At 35.1% G+C, this 18,451-nt stretch overlaps 2 protein-coding genes across 4 annotated transcripts; both read left to right on the forward strand.

Moving 5' to 3' along the window:
* Window positions 1–2,622: 2,622 nt before the first annotated feature.
* On the forward strand, window positions 2,623–6,822 carry LOC147551141 (protein LIKE EARLY STARVATION, chloroplastic). Of its 2 annotated transcripts, none has more exons than XM_086668752.1 (4): window positions 2,623–3,459; window positions 4,453–5,105; window positions 5,478–5,674; window positions 6,198–6,822. In XM_086668752.1, the coding sequence occupies exons 1-4, from the start codon at window positions 2,934–2,936 to the stop codon at window positions 6,571–6,573; spliced, it is 1,752 nt and encodes a 583-aa protein (XP_086524878.1). In that variant the 5' UTR covers window positions 2,623–2,933; the 3' UTR covers window positions 6,574–6,822. The 2 variants fall into 2 exon arrangements, with proteins under 2 accessions (XP_086524878.1, XP_086524879.1); XM_086668753.1 differs by having other exon boundaries at window positions 2,642–3,459; window positions 4,462–5,105.
* An 8,108-nt stretch (window positions 6,823–14,930) lies between these two features.
* LOC147551142 (calmodulin-1-like) lies at window positions 14,931–17,028 on the forward strand. 2 transcript variants are annotated; one of them, XM_086672077.1, is made up of 4 exons: window positions 14,931–15,357; window positions 15,577–15,734; window positions 15,891–15,971; window positions 16,705–17,028. In XM_086672077.1, the coding sequence occupies exons 1-4, from the start codon at window positions 15,282–15,284 to the stop codon at window positions 16,837–16,839; spliced, it is 450 nt and encodes a 149-aa protein (XP_086528203.1). In that variant the 5' UTR covers window positions 14,931–15,281; the 3' UTR covers window positions 16,840–17,028. The 2 variants fall into 2 exon arrangements, 1 of the variants encoding a protein (XP_086528203.1); XR_015238738.1 differs by having other exon boundaries at window positions 15,103–15,357; window positions 15,891–16,438; window positions 16,474–17,028.
* The last annotated feature ends 1,423 nt before the right edge of the window (window positions 17,029–18,451 follow it).

Genomic DNA, 18,451 nt, shown 5'->3' on the forward strand with positions numbered 1-18,451 from the left:
CTCTCATAAGCATACGGTTGTATCTCTCCCCCCCTTCCTCTCCTCTGTTAGTTTGGTTTACTTAAATTGACTGTAATTAATTTTGGATTGTTGTTAATTTGCAGTGCAGAATTTTGAGAATGTTAGAGATAAGTTATTCGTTTTAAATTATATTTTTATTTTATATTTCTCCTCTTGAAAGGCGTTAGCAAGAGGGATTTGTCACGTTCGTAGGACGCGGCGAAAACCTAGTCCTTAAGAAAATTGGTAAGTAGACAACCCAACTAAACTGCATGCATAAAAGCCATTTATTACTTTGTCTATATAATATATGGTTAATAAATATTGGATTTATACTTTCACGAGATCGAATTTAGAACTCGGTATTGCAGAATAGATCATTATCTATAGATAGGGGCACAACCAGGATTTCATTTTAGGTAAGGCTGACTTACGTAAAGTTTCGTGTATGAAATTTTAAGACATTACTACTTCCAAAAAATGATGGCGTTTTTTTGTTTGATTATAGTTGATTCATTCTTTTATTGTTTTACGATAAAATTTTCTATCTACCGACCCAAAATTTCGAAGTTAGATCTGTAACAAAAACACAAAAATTGAAGACATCAATTTCGCGAGGAGAAGCATATGGTGATGGTTGAAGTGGTAATGGGAAAAAAATGAAAAAGGAGGAAAGACGAAAAAACGAAAAAAAAGGAAAAGTTGAGAGTGAAGGTTTTCACTACTTGCAAAAGATAAAGATATTTTTGCATATTAAATTGTAGTTAGAAAGCACCAGTGCTTGCAAAAGAAAAAAAATTGTTATTCAATTACCATTGGTTCATACTTATTATCATTTTATACGTTTAATTCTTATGATAATTGTTTTTTTACTAATAATCATGTTTAAGATTTGAGAAGCGATTTGTTTAAAAGTTATTCATGATAAAATTCAAAAATAGATATAACCTCTTTCCTCCTACCAAGTAAATTAAACGAAATATGATACAATACTAAATTTTTATGTACGAAGAAAAAATGTTCGGACAAAGGATATTTTTTCCTTCACTACAACAACTAAGAGAAAAGAGCGAACTTGAGAAAGACGAAGAGGAAGAAAAAAAGATGGAATCTAGAAGAGAAAATATGAAGTGAAGAGAGATAAAAGAAAATTAATAAAAAAATGTAAGAATAACAAGAAAATTAAAGTATAACAAAATTGAAAAAAATTGGGGGCAAAAATAAAGTGTAGACGCAATTGAGTGCCAAAACGGCAGTTGAGAATGAGTTAAGGGTAAAATAAAGATTTCCTTGTACATTTGGGGCCAAAAAAGGATTATTCCTTGTCTACGAACATCCCTAAAAAAACGATGGAAAATATGCTTATGGGCAAGTTCCAACACAAGGTCTTAGGTAAGCTTTCTTCCAACCAGGCTGGATCAGATGATAGTTCATAATTTGATGCGGAATCTTTAAGGCAAACCGAGGCTATAGCTTAGGTTAGTCTTCGTATGCCTCTGCCTAAGTCTGTAAACGGTAGCTTATCGGATCGAATATAGACATATCCGTATCCGAATTCGACAAGCTATCTCATATCCGATAATTATCCGACGTATATTATAAATCAATATCCGAATCCAATAATATTAACGGATACCTAATAATATCCGATATCCGAAAGTTTAACAAAATTTTAAATTTTGTATTTTAAAATTTTAACTATTAGATCTAAATAATAAATCTCAACCATACATTTTAAATATTATTATTAATAAATTTTTATTTTATTATTTTTTATATTACTTATTGGATATGGATATTTATCGGATCGAATACTAATGTATCCGTATCCGATATCCAAAATTTTGGATATTTTTTTAAGATTCGAATACGAATGCGGATGTCGAATATTCGGATATCCATTTACAGGCTTAGTTGCTCTGCCCCTGCCTATAAGATCACTTTTTGTAGTCCAATTTTCTGGAAAGTGAATATGATCTACAGTAGTCATTACGATGACTTTGATACATCAAAGATGTGATAAACACGAATCACATCATTTAAACTCTAAAAAAGCGAGTCTAAAGTCCAACTAAACTGTAATCTAAAGTCTAACAACTTATTTATCACTTAATAACCGAAATTCAATAAATCATAAAATCCACTTCATCCGAAAAAACAAACTTGATACCTCTAGGATATTGGAACTTATATCAACGTCATCCACCGTTTAGGTTAGTGAACATTGACCTTAAGTCAGCTAATTGTGTTTTTTTTATCTGCTGAGACTAGTCGGCCAATTGTGTAGTAATAGAAGTACTGGTTCAAAATTATGTGATGTCGGTCGGCATAAAAAAAGGTACATTGACGAAGTATGTGACTGGTTTTGTTTGGAAGTGCTAAAAGAGCCACCCAAGAGTGCAAATGACGCCTCTTTTCTTCCCATACTCCCCAAAAATTTGTTTCGGAGAAGGTTTATTTGAACACTTCCGGGGTGCTTTTAACATTTCCCCTTATCTGATAAGATTGTACAAGTAGGTAATGAACACCTCCCATCATCTTGGCCACTCAAAGATTATGAAGCCATATTAACGTAGGTTTTGTACACACACTTATTACTCTCTTTTCCACCCAAATCTAAACTCTCGTTATCTGGTAGAGAAAATTCGTTACGTACTCCCTCACTTCTCCTTCCTCTTCTCTTGTGATCGAGTTTTTAGAGAGAGAGAGAGAGAGAGAGAGAGAGAGAGAGACAGAGACTCTCTTTCCCAAAAGCATTTGAAACCTTCCTTCAAATCAAAGCAAACATTTTCTCAGGAAAAAGAAAAAGTCACGGAATCCCAAATTCCCTCTTCCCTTTGATTTTCACTTCCTTCAAAACCTCACTCAAATCTTCATATTTTCTTTCTCTCTCTAAAAAAAAATCTCATCAAGGTGATCTTCTTCGTAGACTAATGGCCATTCAGTTTAGTGCTTGTACTAGGGCAAACCTAGGTAATATTCTCTTTCCTTCTTCTCAGAAGAAAATTTTCCATTTCCACTTCGTTTCAAAACCGACACGAAAAGGAGGAAACAGAGGTACTAGAAGTTATGAGATTAGGGCTGGAACTGGAGATTCGTATCTTGAAATGTGGAAACAAGCGACTGAAAGAGAGAGAAAGGAAATGGAGTTTAAAAGGATCGCTGAGAATTCTATTAGTGTTGAGAAAGTTGATGATGATGATGATGATAATAGGGAGGTATTGGACCGGAAGAGTGATGAGTTTAAAAAGATACTTGAAGTTCCTAAAGAAGAGAGAGATCGGATTCAGAGAATGCAAGTTATTGATCGAGCTGCTGCTGCAATTGCTGCTGCTCAAGCTCTTCTTAAGGAGAGTCCTCCATTGAAGAAAGCTTCTGATGATGATGATGATGATCAAATAAAAGACTCTTCTCTGTCGGATTTGTCGAAAACTGATAATACTGGAAATCCACTCGAAGGTGATCTATAATTCCTTTTTTAACTCCTTCTCTTAACTGTTTATTGAAAATTTGAGTCTTTAAAGTGTGATTTAATGACTTATGGTGATTCCATTAATGAACTATGTACTTTGAATGCTAACATTGACTACTTAGAAACTAAAGTTATATGGTTCTCAATGGGTCTTACTTTAAATAGGAAACTGAGTTCTTGTGGTTATAATACTGGATTTTCTACTTGTAGTTAGTAATGTCTTGAGCAATGTCTTTTGTTCTTCTAGAGAAGGCCATTGTAAGAATAGTCCCACGTGGGAAAATGATGATCTAGTAACGAGAATATAATGTCTAGGTCCTCTCGACTCATTGCCAATTGGTTTCGAGTTGAATGATCCCAAGCTTAACATGGCATCCGTGCTAGGCTCAAACGTGATGGTTTAAAAGTCGCACGTGCTCCCACCACCTGAAAAATTAGAAAAAACAAATGTTATGCCTAAAGAACGCCACATGTGAGGGGGCATTTGAGAATAGTCCCACATGGGGGAAAGGGTGATCTAGGAACCGAGAATATCATGTCTAGGTCCTCTTGAGTCTCGACTCACTGCCAACTGGTTTTGAATTGGACGGCCACATATATACTTGACATCAATATATACACTGTAAGACCACTGAAAAAACACGGAAATAGGGAAACATGCTGAACTAGGTTAGAAATCTCTTCATATTGTCTGATTAAAAAATGTCACGGGTAAAATCAGATATGTTGTTGTTGAATGTGATTATGCTTGAAATCCTCCAAATGATTAAAATTGTAGCGCCCTGCGAACTCGCTAGACATTGTTGAATAGCAGTTGGCCGTTATCCATATAAGATAGGACTCAATGGTTTTACCACTTACCTGTGTAAAATGTCAAATGCAGGAATGTTAAAAGTTTTATTTCGGTAAAATTTCTTCTTGGTAGCATGACAAGCCACTGTATGTTATTAATTTGACAGTTTACTATCTAATCTGACCAGGACCAGCAGATGGGGGTATGTTCGTGACTTCGCCAAAAACATTAGGACCTGGAACACCAGGTCCAGATTTTTGGTCCTGGGCACCTCCTTCAGATGGTAGTAGAGCTTCGGGGGATATTGATAGCTTACCAGCAGCAGGGAAAGCTACTCCATCTCCAAAGCCAGTTTACCCAGTGGTGGAGAAAGAACGGTCAATCGACTCTTTGTTACTTCCCTTCGAGAGTACCTTATCTGAAAGCCACAACCCTCCTCTTCCTCCTCTTCAGTCCCTGACAGAGGTTGAGAAGGTAGACCATTCATATCCCACTTCAGAGGTCTCTACCGTGGGAGAGAACCATGAAAGTGATATGGCCTTCTCAGTAAATGCAGCAGAAGCAGCTGATGCTCTTAATAAGGTTGATGAAGCATCAACTGAAGGAGTGAAGGATGGAGTAAGGTGGTGGAAGGAGACAGGTGTAGAGAAAAGACCAGATGGAGTTCTCTGCAGGTGGACATTGACTAGAGGAGTTAGTGCCGATCAAAGTGTTGAGTGGGAAGAGAAATTCTGGGAAGCAGTAGGTGATTTTGATTATAAAGAGCTTGGTTCGGAGAAGTCTGGCCGTGATGCAACAGGGAATGTTTGGCGTGAATATTGGAAAGAATCAATGTGGCAGGTGAACACACTGAAACCTTTTTAATATCATACTCGGTGCATTTTACAGTTCTATTTGATATATTGACCCCTGGTTGTATTAAAGTCATCCTTGAGTTAATATCTTTTGCACCCGATCAGAAAAGGAAAACCCAAGGTGAAGCATCCGTCTTCTAAGTTTTGTTCATAGGTGAACTGCAAATTTAATATCCGAATTACATTCTAGTAGTTATGTCCAGTTTTTTCATATTCCCAGCTAGCAAATGAGGTCATAAGATTCCTAGCTTACCCGCAATATCCAAATTACATTCTAGTAGTTATGTCTAGTCTTTTGTGCTTGTTAACGTAGAAATGATTATCTAATAAGCTGGCTCGTGGATCTACTTTTTGGCAGGATCAAAGTACTGGAGTAACAAACATGGAAAAAACTGCTGACAAGTGGGGTAAGAATGGAGTGGGTGGTGAATGGCACGAGAAATGGTGGGAACATTATGATGCCACTGGACAAGCTGAAAAGTGGGCTGACAAGTATTGCAGCATTGATCCTAATACACCCTTAGAAGCTGGACATGCTCACGTTTGGCACGAGAGGTACCTAAACTCTCACATCCTAAACTCGGTTTATTTTGGTTCATTATTTTCATGGTTGTGGTTATTGTACCGCCATAGAGAAAATTTATATTTCTTCTCCAGGAGTTATTATATGGTTGCAAATAGATTGAGTTTAAATATGATCTGATGGAGAACCTCCTAATACCTATTAAGTTCTCTTAAATGGAGATGGTCTAAAATGTTTGGTTGAGATTACTCGTAACTATGCAACTACCTACTGTCTCAATCGTTTTGGATCTTTACAAGTGCTTTTGTTGTCTGAGGTTGGGATGCATGGAACTATCTGAGGGTTATTGACCTCGATTGCCATGCTCTGAACTCAGTATCTTCAAGGTTTGCCAAATTCAAGTTTTTGAACTCTTGTTTCTAATCTTGCCTAACTTAGGAACCTAAAAGTTGTTAGAAATAAAACTTCCCTTGAGATGTATAAACGCACCTAAGAAACCAAATGGAACTTTATGACCTTCACTATTTACTTACTTCCCCTACCTTACTTTGGCAGATGGGGTGAGAAGTATGATGGCAAAGGAGGAAGCATGAAATACACAGACAAATGGGCCGAGCGATCAGAGGGTGATGGATGGGCCAAATGGGGTGACAAATGGGACGAAAACTTTGATCAAAATGGAAATGGTGTGAAGCAAGGGGAGACATGGTGGCAAGGCAAATACGGAGAACGTTGGAATCGCACGTGGGGAGAAGGCCATAATGGCTCTGGTTGGATTCACAAGTACGGGAAAAGCAGCAGCGGTGAGCACTGGGATACTCACGCGCAGCAAGATACATGGTATGAAAGGTATCCACACTTTGGTTTCGATCATTGCTTTGAGAATTCTATTCAGCTCCGTGAAGTTCGTATGCCACCTGAAACATCGTGAATCATACCGTATATTTAGGTATATGTTCTTTTCTCTCATGAACTTTCTTAGTTCTATTGTCTAAATACATGTAAGTTTTGTTTTCCATGGATCCCCATTTTTTAGGTGCAGTATTTGGTTCTAATTTCAGACTAGTCAAAAAAAAGGAGACATGAAAATAAATTTTTATAGAGATATATATATAAATATATATATATATATATATATATATATATATATATATATGATTTTGGCTATTTTGACCAATTACATGAAATGTGCACAAAAAAAAAACCCAAATAATATGGTTTGATCTAGTTGAATGGAATGGCCATATACCAACACAAACCACAATTTGCTTGTAACAAGTCAATTGTTCAACCCCCACAAGAAAAACAAATTCATCATCTTTTCCACTATCAACAACTGCAGCCGCCACCGCCACCACCACCACTATAACCAACTACAACTGTCGCCACTAGATATCATTACGACCAGCATCACCATCATCTCTCTCTCTCTCTCTCTCTCTCTCTCTCTCTCTCTCTCTCTCATTCATCTTCATAATCTTAACTTGCTTCATGTTATTAGGTAAAAGAGCGTCAATTCTCTCCCATGGGATTCAAATGGTGGTTCATGGAAGTAATTCAAGTCAGATTTTTTGCATTAAAATGTAGTCTTACATATCAAATCCAATAAACAATCTTCTTCCAATCATCACATTAAATAGAATTGACATATTTTAAAGCAACTATCAAATGAACAAATTGTGTGCCATCTTATTGTCCAAACATAATACCACAAAAATCAAGAAATGGAAACACCTTATGATCCTTATTTGGGAGCTCTTTTAGGTTTAGGGTTTAAAACTCCTTGGTTTAATTGTCAAAGGCATGTGTTGTTGATTCCTATCGTTTTTGGTGTTGAAACGTTAAGTCAACTCCTTGAATAGATGCATGAGCTATAAGTTTGAGCCACCATTAGAAAGAAAAAACCGGGTAATCTTCCTTGCAAAGAAAGAAGCTTTTGGACAATTTTATTTTAGAGTTAATTCCTATATGGCCCCCTACTTTGTGACCAGCTTCCTTTATGGCCCCCAAATTTCTGTAAATTCAAATATGGCCCCCTATTTTTCATGGAAATGTCTTAACTACCCTTCCCATTAATATATTTTCAAAATAAAATTAAAAATAAAATCCTAAATTCCACCTCACTTCCCTCTCCACCACTCATCTCTCTCCAACTCACCTCTCTCTCTCTCCAAGTCAGCACTCTCATGAAGGTCGCTGGCCGGCGACCTTCAAACTTAAAAAAAAAAAAAAAAAAAAATTTTTTCACTCACCTCTCTCTCTCCAAGTCAGCACTCACATGAAGGTCGCCGGCCGGAAAATTTTCCGGCCGGCGACCTTCAAACTTAAAAAAAAAAAAAAAAATTTTTTTTTTTCACTCATCTCTCTCTCTAAAAATTCCGGCGAAGGGGGTTTCCCTTCGCCGGAATCTGGTCTGTTCTTCAACAGACCAGAATAGGTCTGTTGAAGAACAGACCAGATTGGCCTGTTCTTCAACAAATCCGGTCTGTTCTGTTGAAGAACAGATCCGGTCTGTTCTGTTGAAGAACAGATCCGGTCTGTTCTGTTGAAGAACAGATCCGGTCTGTTCTGTTGAAGAACAGATCCGGTCTGTTCTGTTGAAGAACAGATCCGGTCTGTTCTGTTGAAGAACAGATCCGGTCTGTTCTGTTGAAGAACAGACCGGATCTGTTCTTCAACAGAACAGACCGGATCTGTTGAAGAACAGACCGGATCTGTTGAAGAACAGACCGGATCTGTTGAAGAACAGACCGGATCTGTTGAAGAACAGACCGGATCTGTTGAAGAACAGACCGGATCTGTTGAAGAACAGACCGGATCTGTTGAAGAACAGACCAAATCGGTCTGTTCTTCAACAGACCAGAATAGGTCTGTTCTTCAACAGACCAGATTAGGTCTGTTCTTCAACATACCAGAATAGGTCTGTTGAAGAACAGACCAGATTCCGGCAAAGGGAAACCCCCTTCGCCGGAATTTTTAGAGAGAGAGAGAGATGAGTGAAATTTTTTTTTTTTTTTTTTTTTTTAAGTTTGAAGGTCGCCGGCCGGAAAATTTTCCGCCCGGCGACCTTCATGAGAGTGCTGACTTGAAGAGAGAGAGAGGTGAGTTGGAGAGATAGGTGACGTGGAGATAGATGAGTGGTGGAGAGGGAAGTGAGGTGGAATTTAGGATTTTGTTTTTAATTTTATTTTGAAAATATATTAATTGGGAAGGGTAGTTATGACATTTCCATGAAAATATGAGGCCATATTTGAATTTACAGAAATTTGGGGGCCATAAAAGAAGCTGGTCACAAAATAGGGGGCCATATAGAAATTAACTCTTTATTTTAAAATGTTTCTCATGGTAGAAGACTTGGGCTGACGCAAAATGCCATCTCGTCTCCAAAAAATGCCAACAATATACCAACGTTGATGTGGCCAGCCACCATTGAGAAATTCATATGGAAAGAATAACTCGTTAAGCAGGTCTCGTCAACTTAATGTATAATATATCATCAACAACTACAAATAAATTGGAGCATTTTGAAGTGAGATGTTGATATGATTATTATAGTAGGCTCAATATGATTTTGGCCAAATTTGACCTCAGTTTCTCCCCTGTTATTATATGTATATTTCAATCCAATGTAGTTTATGACAAAAAATCAAAAATAAAATCTTGGGTCAAGACATATTCTTAAGTAATGGTTTTAGTCACAATTCAGCTTATAGTATGAATTTTAATTAATATACTGTAAATTTTATTTAATAACTGTAAATTTGACTAATCATATGGCATTAGTGAGATTTAAATATACCCTAAGTACTGCTTTTTGTAACTTGCGTGACACTTAAGATTTTGAACATTGGGCTAATGGTTGACAAATTTTATTTACGCGCTTTTGTAGTAATGGAACATCACACTTATTTATTGGTTGTTTGGACGTGTTGAAATAAATGGTGACCTGCAACGTCATTGTTTATGGGCAAGACAATTCAGGTGTGTTGTAGTAAATGATTCGTGTCTAGCGAAGCTGCAACGTATTTTATGAGCTGGAAGATCCCACTCGGAATATTCCACAGTTTTACTTGATATTCAATTTCGTGACCCCAATCACGAGCAAATTAATTTTATTGGTTCGAAATTAAATTAGTTGAGGGATATCTGAGAAATGAAATCCTAATCCAAGTAAGATTCATGCACTTACTTCACTCTCTTCAATGGGATTGAACTTGCAAAATTGAGGAGATCATATATGGAATCTAGGGCTAGGAAAAGGGCTGGCATTTGATCTGGTTCAGAGATCAAATCTTAATTTCCAATCCTCTAAAAATTGAATCTAGACTTGGATCTGGAATCATAATTGTTGATATTGGGTTCAGATTCTAATCTGATCTTATCATCTTATCCCTAAACGTGAAGAGTTTTTTTTTTTTTTTTTTGTTGAACTAAATGTGAAGTGTTATTATGCCAAGAATATATTTTGTATGTTACTATAAAACACCTTATTTTTGCTAACTATTTTTTTTTTTTTGAGAAACCGATTACCATCTATCTACCTTAGTCATTAAAGGCATTGACACATCGTCATTAAAGGCATTGGTACATTATCGAGATGTGATAAGCTCGATTCCACCTCTTCTGAAAATCGGACCTAGAATTTTTGAAATTTATGTTAACACTATCAACCACTCGAACAACCAAGAATTGACAATTTTTGCTAACTACTGATAGTAGATAAAAGTAACTACAAATAGTTACTACCAAAAAGTTATTGGTTCTATAAGTGCCTAACATAATTGTTGTAGACGCTCCACTTACACACAAGGCCTTCTCAATTTTGGTTGTAAATGAGCGCTTAAAACAATCATGTTGCGCGTCTATAGAACTTTCTGTTTTTTCTTTTTTAAATTGATCAATGACAATGTAAAACAACATAAAAAGAATGATAGTTATGTAATAAGATGATGTGGAGTAGCCTTCTGGACTGCTAGTGATATTGTCTGTTTTGTCACGCCTGGGCCTCACAGTTTTAAAAGTATCACTAGAGAATGGTGCTTAACCTCTAAAGAGGAGCCCCGCATTCCGTCCCGCCACCGATGTGCGATTGCTTTACAATAACTTCTTACTTAGTTCTTCCACATAAATAAAAAAACTTTTATAAAAAAACTAAAAAGACATTCATTCGATATATTTAAGCTTTTTCGCTGGCAACTCTTGTTTGATATTACAATATACAGAAGTGACGGTGGAAATTGGGGGCATGCAAGATTTCGTCGAACATATTTTTTCATTCATAATTTCTTCGGCACAACCGTTCTTTCTTTTTTTGTTGAAAGGGCATAACCATTCTTATTAGCATAAACTTTTTTAATTTTCTAACATATTATATGCATTTGATGGGAAGATAAGCTGTAAATTTTAATGTCAAATTAGTAAAACTTTTTGTTTCAAAGAATCTAAAATTTATATGTTGGGGTAACATCTAAAATAATGTACTGCAAAGCAGTTAGAGCGAAAAATGGAAGTGTTACCAAGTAAATAATTTTACTTTGCAACAAAAAAAAAAGCAGATAATTTTACCCAACAGAAACATAGTATTGTTTAGAATTTATCTGTCTATTTTCCAGTAGTACATGCTAGCTCGATCTATTAGTGTTAGCAATATCTCTAAAGATGGGCTTTCCATTTCATTGAATTCAAATTTGTTGGAGTTATTACACAAAAAAAAAAAATGAGATATCATTAGAGATTCACAGAGCAACTCTAATGTGAGAAGGGCTAGCTCCTAAATTCAAATTTGGAAACTCGGTCCATGAGGCTGGGATCTCCACCTTCCAGGGCTCTCAACCTCACATTGTTATCGTTGGGAGTTTCCAACGGTACCAATGGGGTGGATTCCCATTTGTTCTCTCCATCCCATTTTTTGATGTGTTTTCTCTTTCTTTTATTGATATATTTCTTTCCTTTTCAATCTTGATCTATTTTGTTTTTCTATTCATCTCAATGGCTGGTCCAAACCTCGAAGTTAATGATACTGATAGTTTTATCAGTATGTTAAATATGAGCCATCGAATTGATTTAGCGAATGAGGAGGTTGAAGAAACTTTTGATTTTAATGAAACATCGAACTCATCCATTAATGCTAAGCGTTATACCCCAGCATAGGGGTGGGAATTTTGCTCATGAGCCCGAACGCGCCCACGGGCACCCGAGCCCAACGAGGATCATGGACGCCCGCGCCCGTTTCGGACACAACCCGCGCAACCCACCAAGTTTTGGTGGGCGGGCATGGATTAAAATTTCTACCCGCGCACTCGTCCATGCACGCACCCACTTAACGTCACCCAATGATAACCAACCAAATTACATCAAATTTTTGAGTTGATGAAGTCTAATAATCCATGTTGCTAGGCCTAGTTGAGATGGTAAACAATATATTTAAGACAACCATACGAACCGAATGCAATGTTTTGCAATAGCCCAAGAGAATTCATAGTAGGTTACTGAAGTAATGCTTGGCTTTGAGGGAGCAAGGAACGGGATAAGTTTACATTATATCTCGTGAGGATTCTTCATTAGTTTTCAATGTGAGATTAAATTCCTAAAAGGAATAGCACAAATAACGTCTAGTTTTAATACCACATTGTCTCTTTAAAATTAGGAAAGGTGTTTGGAGACTATAAAAGGAGATGAAGAAGTGAATTTTTCAAGTCATGAGCCTATGCGTTACCGCCCCCCCCCCCCCCCCCCCCCCCACGCCAATACCCGAATTACCCGAGCTTCTTAATGGGCTTGGGCGGCCCCCCCCCCCCACGCCAATACCCGAATTACCCGAGCTTCTTAATGGGCTTGGGCGGATAATGGGCAAGGCGAATTTCAAAATTGCCCGCCGTATTAACCCTAATAGCCATTGAGGTTTGGTGCCCGACCCGCCGATGCTTCAAGTGCCCATGGACGCCCATACCCGCCAAATTCCCACCCCTACCCCAGCAGATGATGGTGTGCTCGTTACCGCTTACTTACTCACAAGCTATATGATAAGTGGAAATGATAAAAAAAAATGAAGTACTTTTTGGAACAAAATTGCGGAACACTTCAAAAAATGTACAAATCAAAATCGTGCTTTGAAGGGTCTTAAATGTCGTTAGAGTGAGATTAACAAGCAATGCTCGAAGTTTTGTAGTTATCCGGTCATGTTACAAATAAACCCAAAAAGTAGAGAAAATGATGATGATCGGATAATTACTCTTAATATTTCACTTTTAGGCTCGTGTCTTTATTTTCTATTTTTGAAATTATTATGAACTTTTAATATTTTATTTTTGGGAGATGCTAGAGTTACAAAAGATTTTGACAAAAGAAAGTTCACAGCTGATGTGGCGGTTGTGATATTCATCTCTCAACGGCCTAGATTTGGTCAAAGTTTCAAACCACAACCGCTACATCAGCTGCGAACTATCTTTTGTCAAAATCTTTTGTAACTTTAGCATTTTCCTTTATTTTGCAGTTGAGGTCTGCCCATGAATTGTTTAACATTTTGAAAGACCACCACAAATGGTCATCAAACTTATCCCAATCTTCATCACAGAAAAGAAAATTTTCTTTCGACCAACACGAAGGATCACCCTCTGCAAGAACCCAACAAAGACCACTTAGAAGAAAAGCAAGTAAAGAAAAAAATAAAGTCAAAAATGAAGAAAGTTCTGCACCCTTTACGGAATACGAATAATGAGTTTTGAAAAGAGAAAAAAAAACGAAGCAGGCGAATAAAGATAAACTTCTGACTGATTCCATGAAATTGCAAAACAAAAAAATCTTTACAATCAACGCCAAAATGCTGAAAATCAACAGATGCAAATAAGGTTAGATTTGATGAACAAAGATATTTCAAACGTGATTCTTTTACAACTTGTTATTCATGAGAAAGTGGTGCAACAATGTTCAAAGAGAATTTTACAATAGATGAAGTCGTATAGTTTTAATACCATACTTTTTAAATTTATTAATTGTTTTAGTTATGTATAAATATTAACGAATTTTAATTACAACAATTAAAAAAAAAACTAAATTTGGAAGTCCCAAACAAAAACTGGAAATTAGAATTGAAAATTTGAGAGACCGACCCCTTAAATTAGATAAATGTGATTTATGAAGCTTCAACTTATATGCTGGCAATAGACAACTGTCTAGGTAGGAGGATAGAATTGTTGACTGGGATAGTCTCTTTAATTTTATATTTTTTGTTTTTTTGTATGGAAAAGTAATTAATTAGCTGACAAAGCTTTGTACAAAATAAATAAATATTTTATCCCTTTACCTACCTCCTTTTCATTTAAAGTTTATTAAACCTGAACGAAAAAATACTACCTGGAACAGTTTTCACATGTGTAGCCATGAATTCCATATTTCCATGTCATATTGTTATCAATGTTTTTTTTTTTTTTTGTTGAAAGGTATTGTTATCAATGTTGATCATTTCTTCATGTCAAAATTTATAAACCTATATATGGATGATTTGAAAGATTATGCAAGCTATCTGTATCGATCCATAAAATATAGTGATAGCTTCCTTTGACTAAGAAGTCTTGATTGATGACATTATGATTAATATATAGAAGAGAGAAAATTGATCTTAAAACTTTAAATCGTGGGTTAGAAAAACTTTAATAAGACGGACCATATCAAAGTTTCAAACCTAAAATTAGTATGACAACTTTGTATCAATAGACGTTCGTCTGAATAGAAAGAGAGGAAAAATAGAGTAACTAGATATTTATCTTTAAATACTCTCACGCTCGTAATGCTAGAATATACGATATCTTTTAGTTAAAGCTTTTATTCAAAACATATAACTTTTAAGCTTAGAACTAGTATTGAACCTCGACTAATTCCTCTAATAAAAGAGTCCTTACATATTTGACCTAAAAACAAGCCAATAATTTCAAACTTAACCATAGGTATCCATGTAATTTCAATGAAAATACCAAGTCCATAGTCCTCTAATCTTTCCATGCGAACAAAAAAGCAATTTGAACATAATCTTGAAAGCAAGATAGAGAGAGGGGAGGTGGGTTGAAACTTTGAAAAGCAAACACAACTCCCCACATCTTTTCTCCCTCCTAACTTTCAATGCTCTTGTCTCTCTTATATCCAACCCTACAGCTGTCTCTATAATTACAAAAATAAATATTAAATAAGTAATTCAAATTATTTAAATATTTAAATTTTAAGGTCATGGTCAAGTACCCAAGTCAACTAACTTATTGACCATTACAAAATTTTGAACCTTCAATTCTTTTCTTTGTTCAAGCTTTCTTCTTTGCTTAATATTCTTACTCAAATAAGTCTACCCCATTTACTAATTCAAGAATTTTTTGTTGTTTATTTTGTCTTGCATTTATTTTTAAATGGATTTTTTTCCCCAACTCCTTTGAGAAATTCTACATAAGCCACACGAGGGGTTGAGAGTTGAGGCATAGCTTTCTAAGGGATACTTCTCTCTTCTTTCTTTGCTACTTCCCTCTCTCTTTCTCTCCAACTATCTTCTACCCTTTCCTCCTCTCTCTCTCTCTCTAACTTTCACTTCATAGCTCTCTATCTCTCTCTAACTTTCTCTCCATAGCTCTCTATCTCTCCTAGAAACTAAAGGCAACCATGGCAGATGTCTTGACAGATGAACAAATTCTAGAGTTTGAAGAAGCCTTCCATCTTTTTGACAAGGATGGAGATGGTATTTACCTAGATTTTGACATACTTAGTTTTTTTTCTTTTTCTTTTGTCATTTCATTTTTATGGTTTTTCTTGTTAAGGGTAGTTTTTTTTCTTCTTTTGAAATTCTATTCGAAAATATTGTCTTTCAATAGGTAGCAAGGTTGAATTTCTATAATTGTGTTGAATGTGTTCATGGGTTTTTCTTGTTATGTTAATTGACATATTATTGGGCATGTAGGTCGAATTACAATCGAAGAATTAGCAACGGTTATTCGTTCACTTGATCAAAATCCTACAGAAGAAGAACTCCAAGATATGATCAAAGAAGTTGATGTTGATGGCAATGGAACTATAGAATTTGAAGAGTTCTTAAGTCTCATGGCCAAAAAAATGAAGGTATAATACGTACATATACATATACGTACATATATACACATACGTATATACATACATGTATATGTCATTTAATTTTCTTGATTATAATATATTTTACATGAACCAGCTAAATTTTTGTTTCATAATCATATAAATTGTTACTGTAACTTTTTTCAGGAGACAGATGCAGAAGAGGAGCTGCAAGAAGCCTTTAAAGTATTTGACAAAGATCAAAATGGATATATTTCAGCTACTGAGGTAAATATAGTGTGTGTGTGTGTGTATGTATTTTATCGATATTGTTTACAAAAAATAATTTTTTTTTTTTTGAAACTAACTATGAAAGTCATTAGAATGACACTGATACATCTAAGAGATAGTATTAACCATGATATACGCCAAATTTAGACTCTAACACAAGCGGGCCATGTTCAACAAAAAAAAAAACACAAACGGGCCTAAAGTCCAACTAAATTAGTTTATTTATACCTTTAATAACTCAAGCTAAAAAAAACTTCATCTGAAAATCGAATTTAGGACCTCTAGGATTTCGGAGTATATGTCGACACTATCGATCACTTAGACAACCAAGTGTTGACTAATCAAATGTCCTTAATCTTGCACAAATCATATTATATTAAGTACGTAGTTATCTTAGTACTTGATTATCGAAATCAGACTCACGTGATAGGTAATGTCCTTGCAAATATATTTGTGCATCTCACGTGTAAACTGTATTATTTTTTTTTTTTTGTTGAAGTGTGTAAACTGTATTATAGTTTATGTCTAACACTAAGTACCCATTGTCTCGTGGAATGAGAATTAGCTGTTGCTAATCTGGTTTTATAGTCAGATAATATAAATTAATATTTAATTTACTGAAATCACAACAGTTTCTTAGTTAAGTTTGATGATTTCATAATTTAAAATTAATACTTTTTAATTGCTAATTAGTTGTTTTTTTTTTTTTACTTTTTCTGTGTTTATATAGTTGAGGCATGTGATGATCAACCTCGGAGAAAAACTGACAGATGAAGAAGTTGAACAGATGATCAGAGAGGCTGACTTAGACGGTGATGGTCAAGTTAATTACGAAGAATTCGTGAGGATGATGATGGCTGTCTAATTTGAAAAAGTTTCAATTATTAATATTGGATGGATTAAATTATAAGTTTTATTTATTTAATTAAATTTGTTTTTTGTCTAATTAACTAAGAATCTTAGATAATTCATGTAATATTAACTAAGAACCATAGTCTGTAATTTATGTTGTTGTAGTGATTAAATCAATCTATCTATATTAAATTTGCAGTAAGGATTATTGTTGTTTTTTCGAATATGACTTTTTATTGTTGTTATTTTTTTCAAGTTGTCTGAATATGATTTTTCATAAAGGTGGATTGTTTGACTCGATTGGACTCAAAAATCAATTTAAATTACAAACAAGTCAGATATTAATATACATCTCAATTCATAGTACAAATATGACTTGGAAGAAACAAACAAACTATCTACAAGAAAGATAAAAAAAAAAACGAAAGTAGGATTGAAGAGAAGTATGGGAATAGAATATCTCCAATGCAACAGTCAGATTGAAGAACTCAGAGTGCCACCTGGAATTTTTTGAGTTTTTTTGTAAAAAGTTCTCACCAATGCAACACTCAATTCGAATCTCATAATGACGTGACATCATTGAATGTTGAAATATTTCAAGAAAAAACTCAATATTTGAGATTTGCTTTTGAGGATCTCAATTGACCACTCAATATTAAAAACAAATCTAACCATTTAGGAAATGACACCTAAGTTACTTTTAAGTTTTTAGAGTGTTGCATTGGAGATGTCTTTTGAATTAAGGATCTTAACATTGATATCTAGGAAAGAGAAACTCAATTAAGCCTTGACACATAGGACAATTAGAATTTTTTTGAGTTTTGCATTAGAGATGCAAAACTGAATAAAATCTCTATTCATCCTATGTGTCAAGTTCCAATCGAGATTCTCACTCCTCGGTGACGAAAGTAGAGATGCTCAACTTTTTTGTGTCTCCAATGCTGAACTCTAAACTTATCTTATTTACTTATTTGGTATAGTTAATTTTGTAAAAAAACCATTACTTATTTAGAAAATATGGAAGATTCGATTTCTATTGGTTGAAAATCAAATATTGATGTTTTAGACAATTCGAGATATCTCAAGAGGACGCTCTAGAAATAGAGTGTCCTCTTAAGATATCTCTATTCCACCCTCGACGCGCCATCTTAGAGATCCAAATAGAGTGTTGCATTGGAGAGAGTTTTTTAAAAAAAAACTCTAAAAATCTTATGTGACACTCCGATTTTCTAAGATTGAGTGTTGCATTGGAGATTTTTTTAGAATATAACAAACCTAAATTATTTCCTAAATTAAATGGTTAACCCTAGAAAACTCTTGAAATTTTAAAAAAGGTGCTGCTAAAAGCATCGACCCGAAATGTTATAGACGACCGAGATTATTCTTGGCTCAGGTCAATGGTCATTTACCCAGGCACCCTATAAGCGTCCAGCTAACTAAATTGGTGTTAAGGGTGAAGTTGACCTCCATTACCTCTTTGACCTTCTCTTCGGAAAACCTTAACAACTTTCATTTTTGAAAAAATCTAAGTAAAGTTCTACTGCGACCGATATGACCCCCGATTCATTGTTTAATGTTTGTATGTACTTAGCAGTTCTGCCAAGTACTTTTAGCATCACCCTTTT

This window comes from Eschscholzia californica, unplaced genomic scaffold (assembly GCF_041429995.1).
Source record: "Eschscholzia californica isolate CP2 unplaced genomic scaffold, dmEscCali1.0.p SCAF_3, whole genome shotgun sequence".
Classification (NCBI taxonomy): domain Eukaryota; kingdom Viridiplantae; phylum Streptophyta; class Magnoliopsida; order Ranunculales; family Papaveraceae; genus Eschscholzia; species Eschscholzia californica.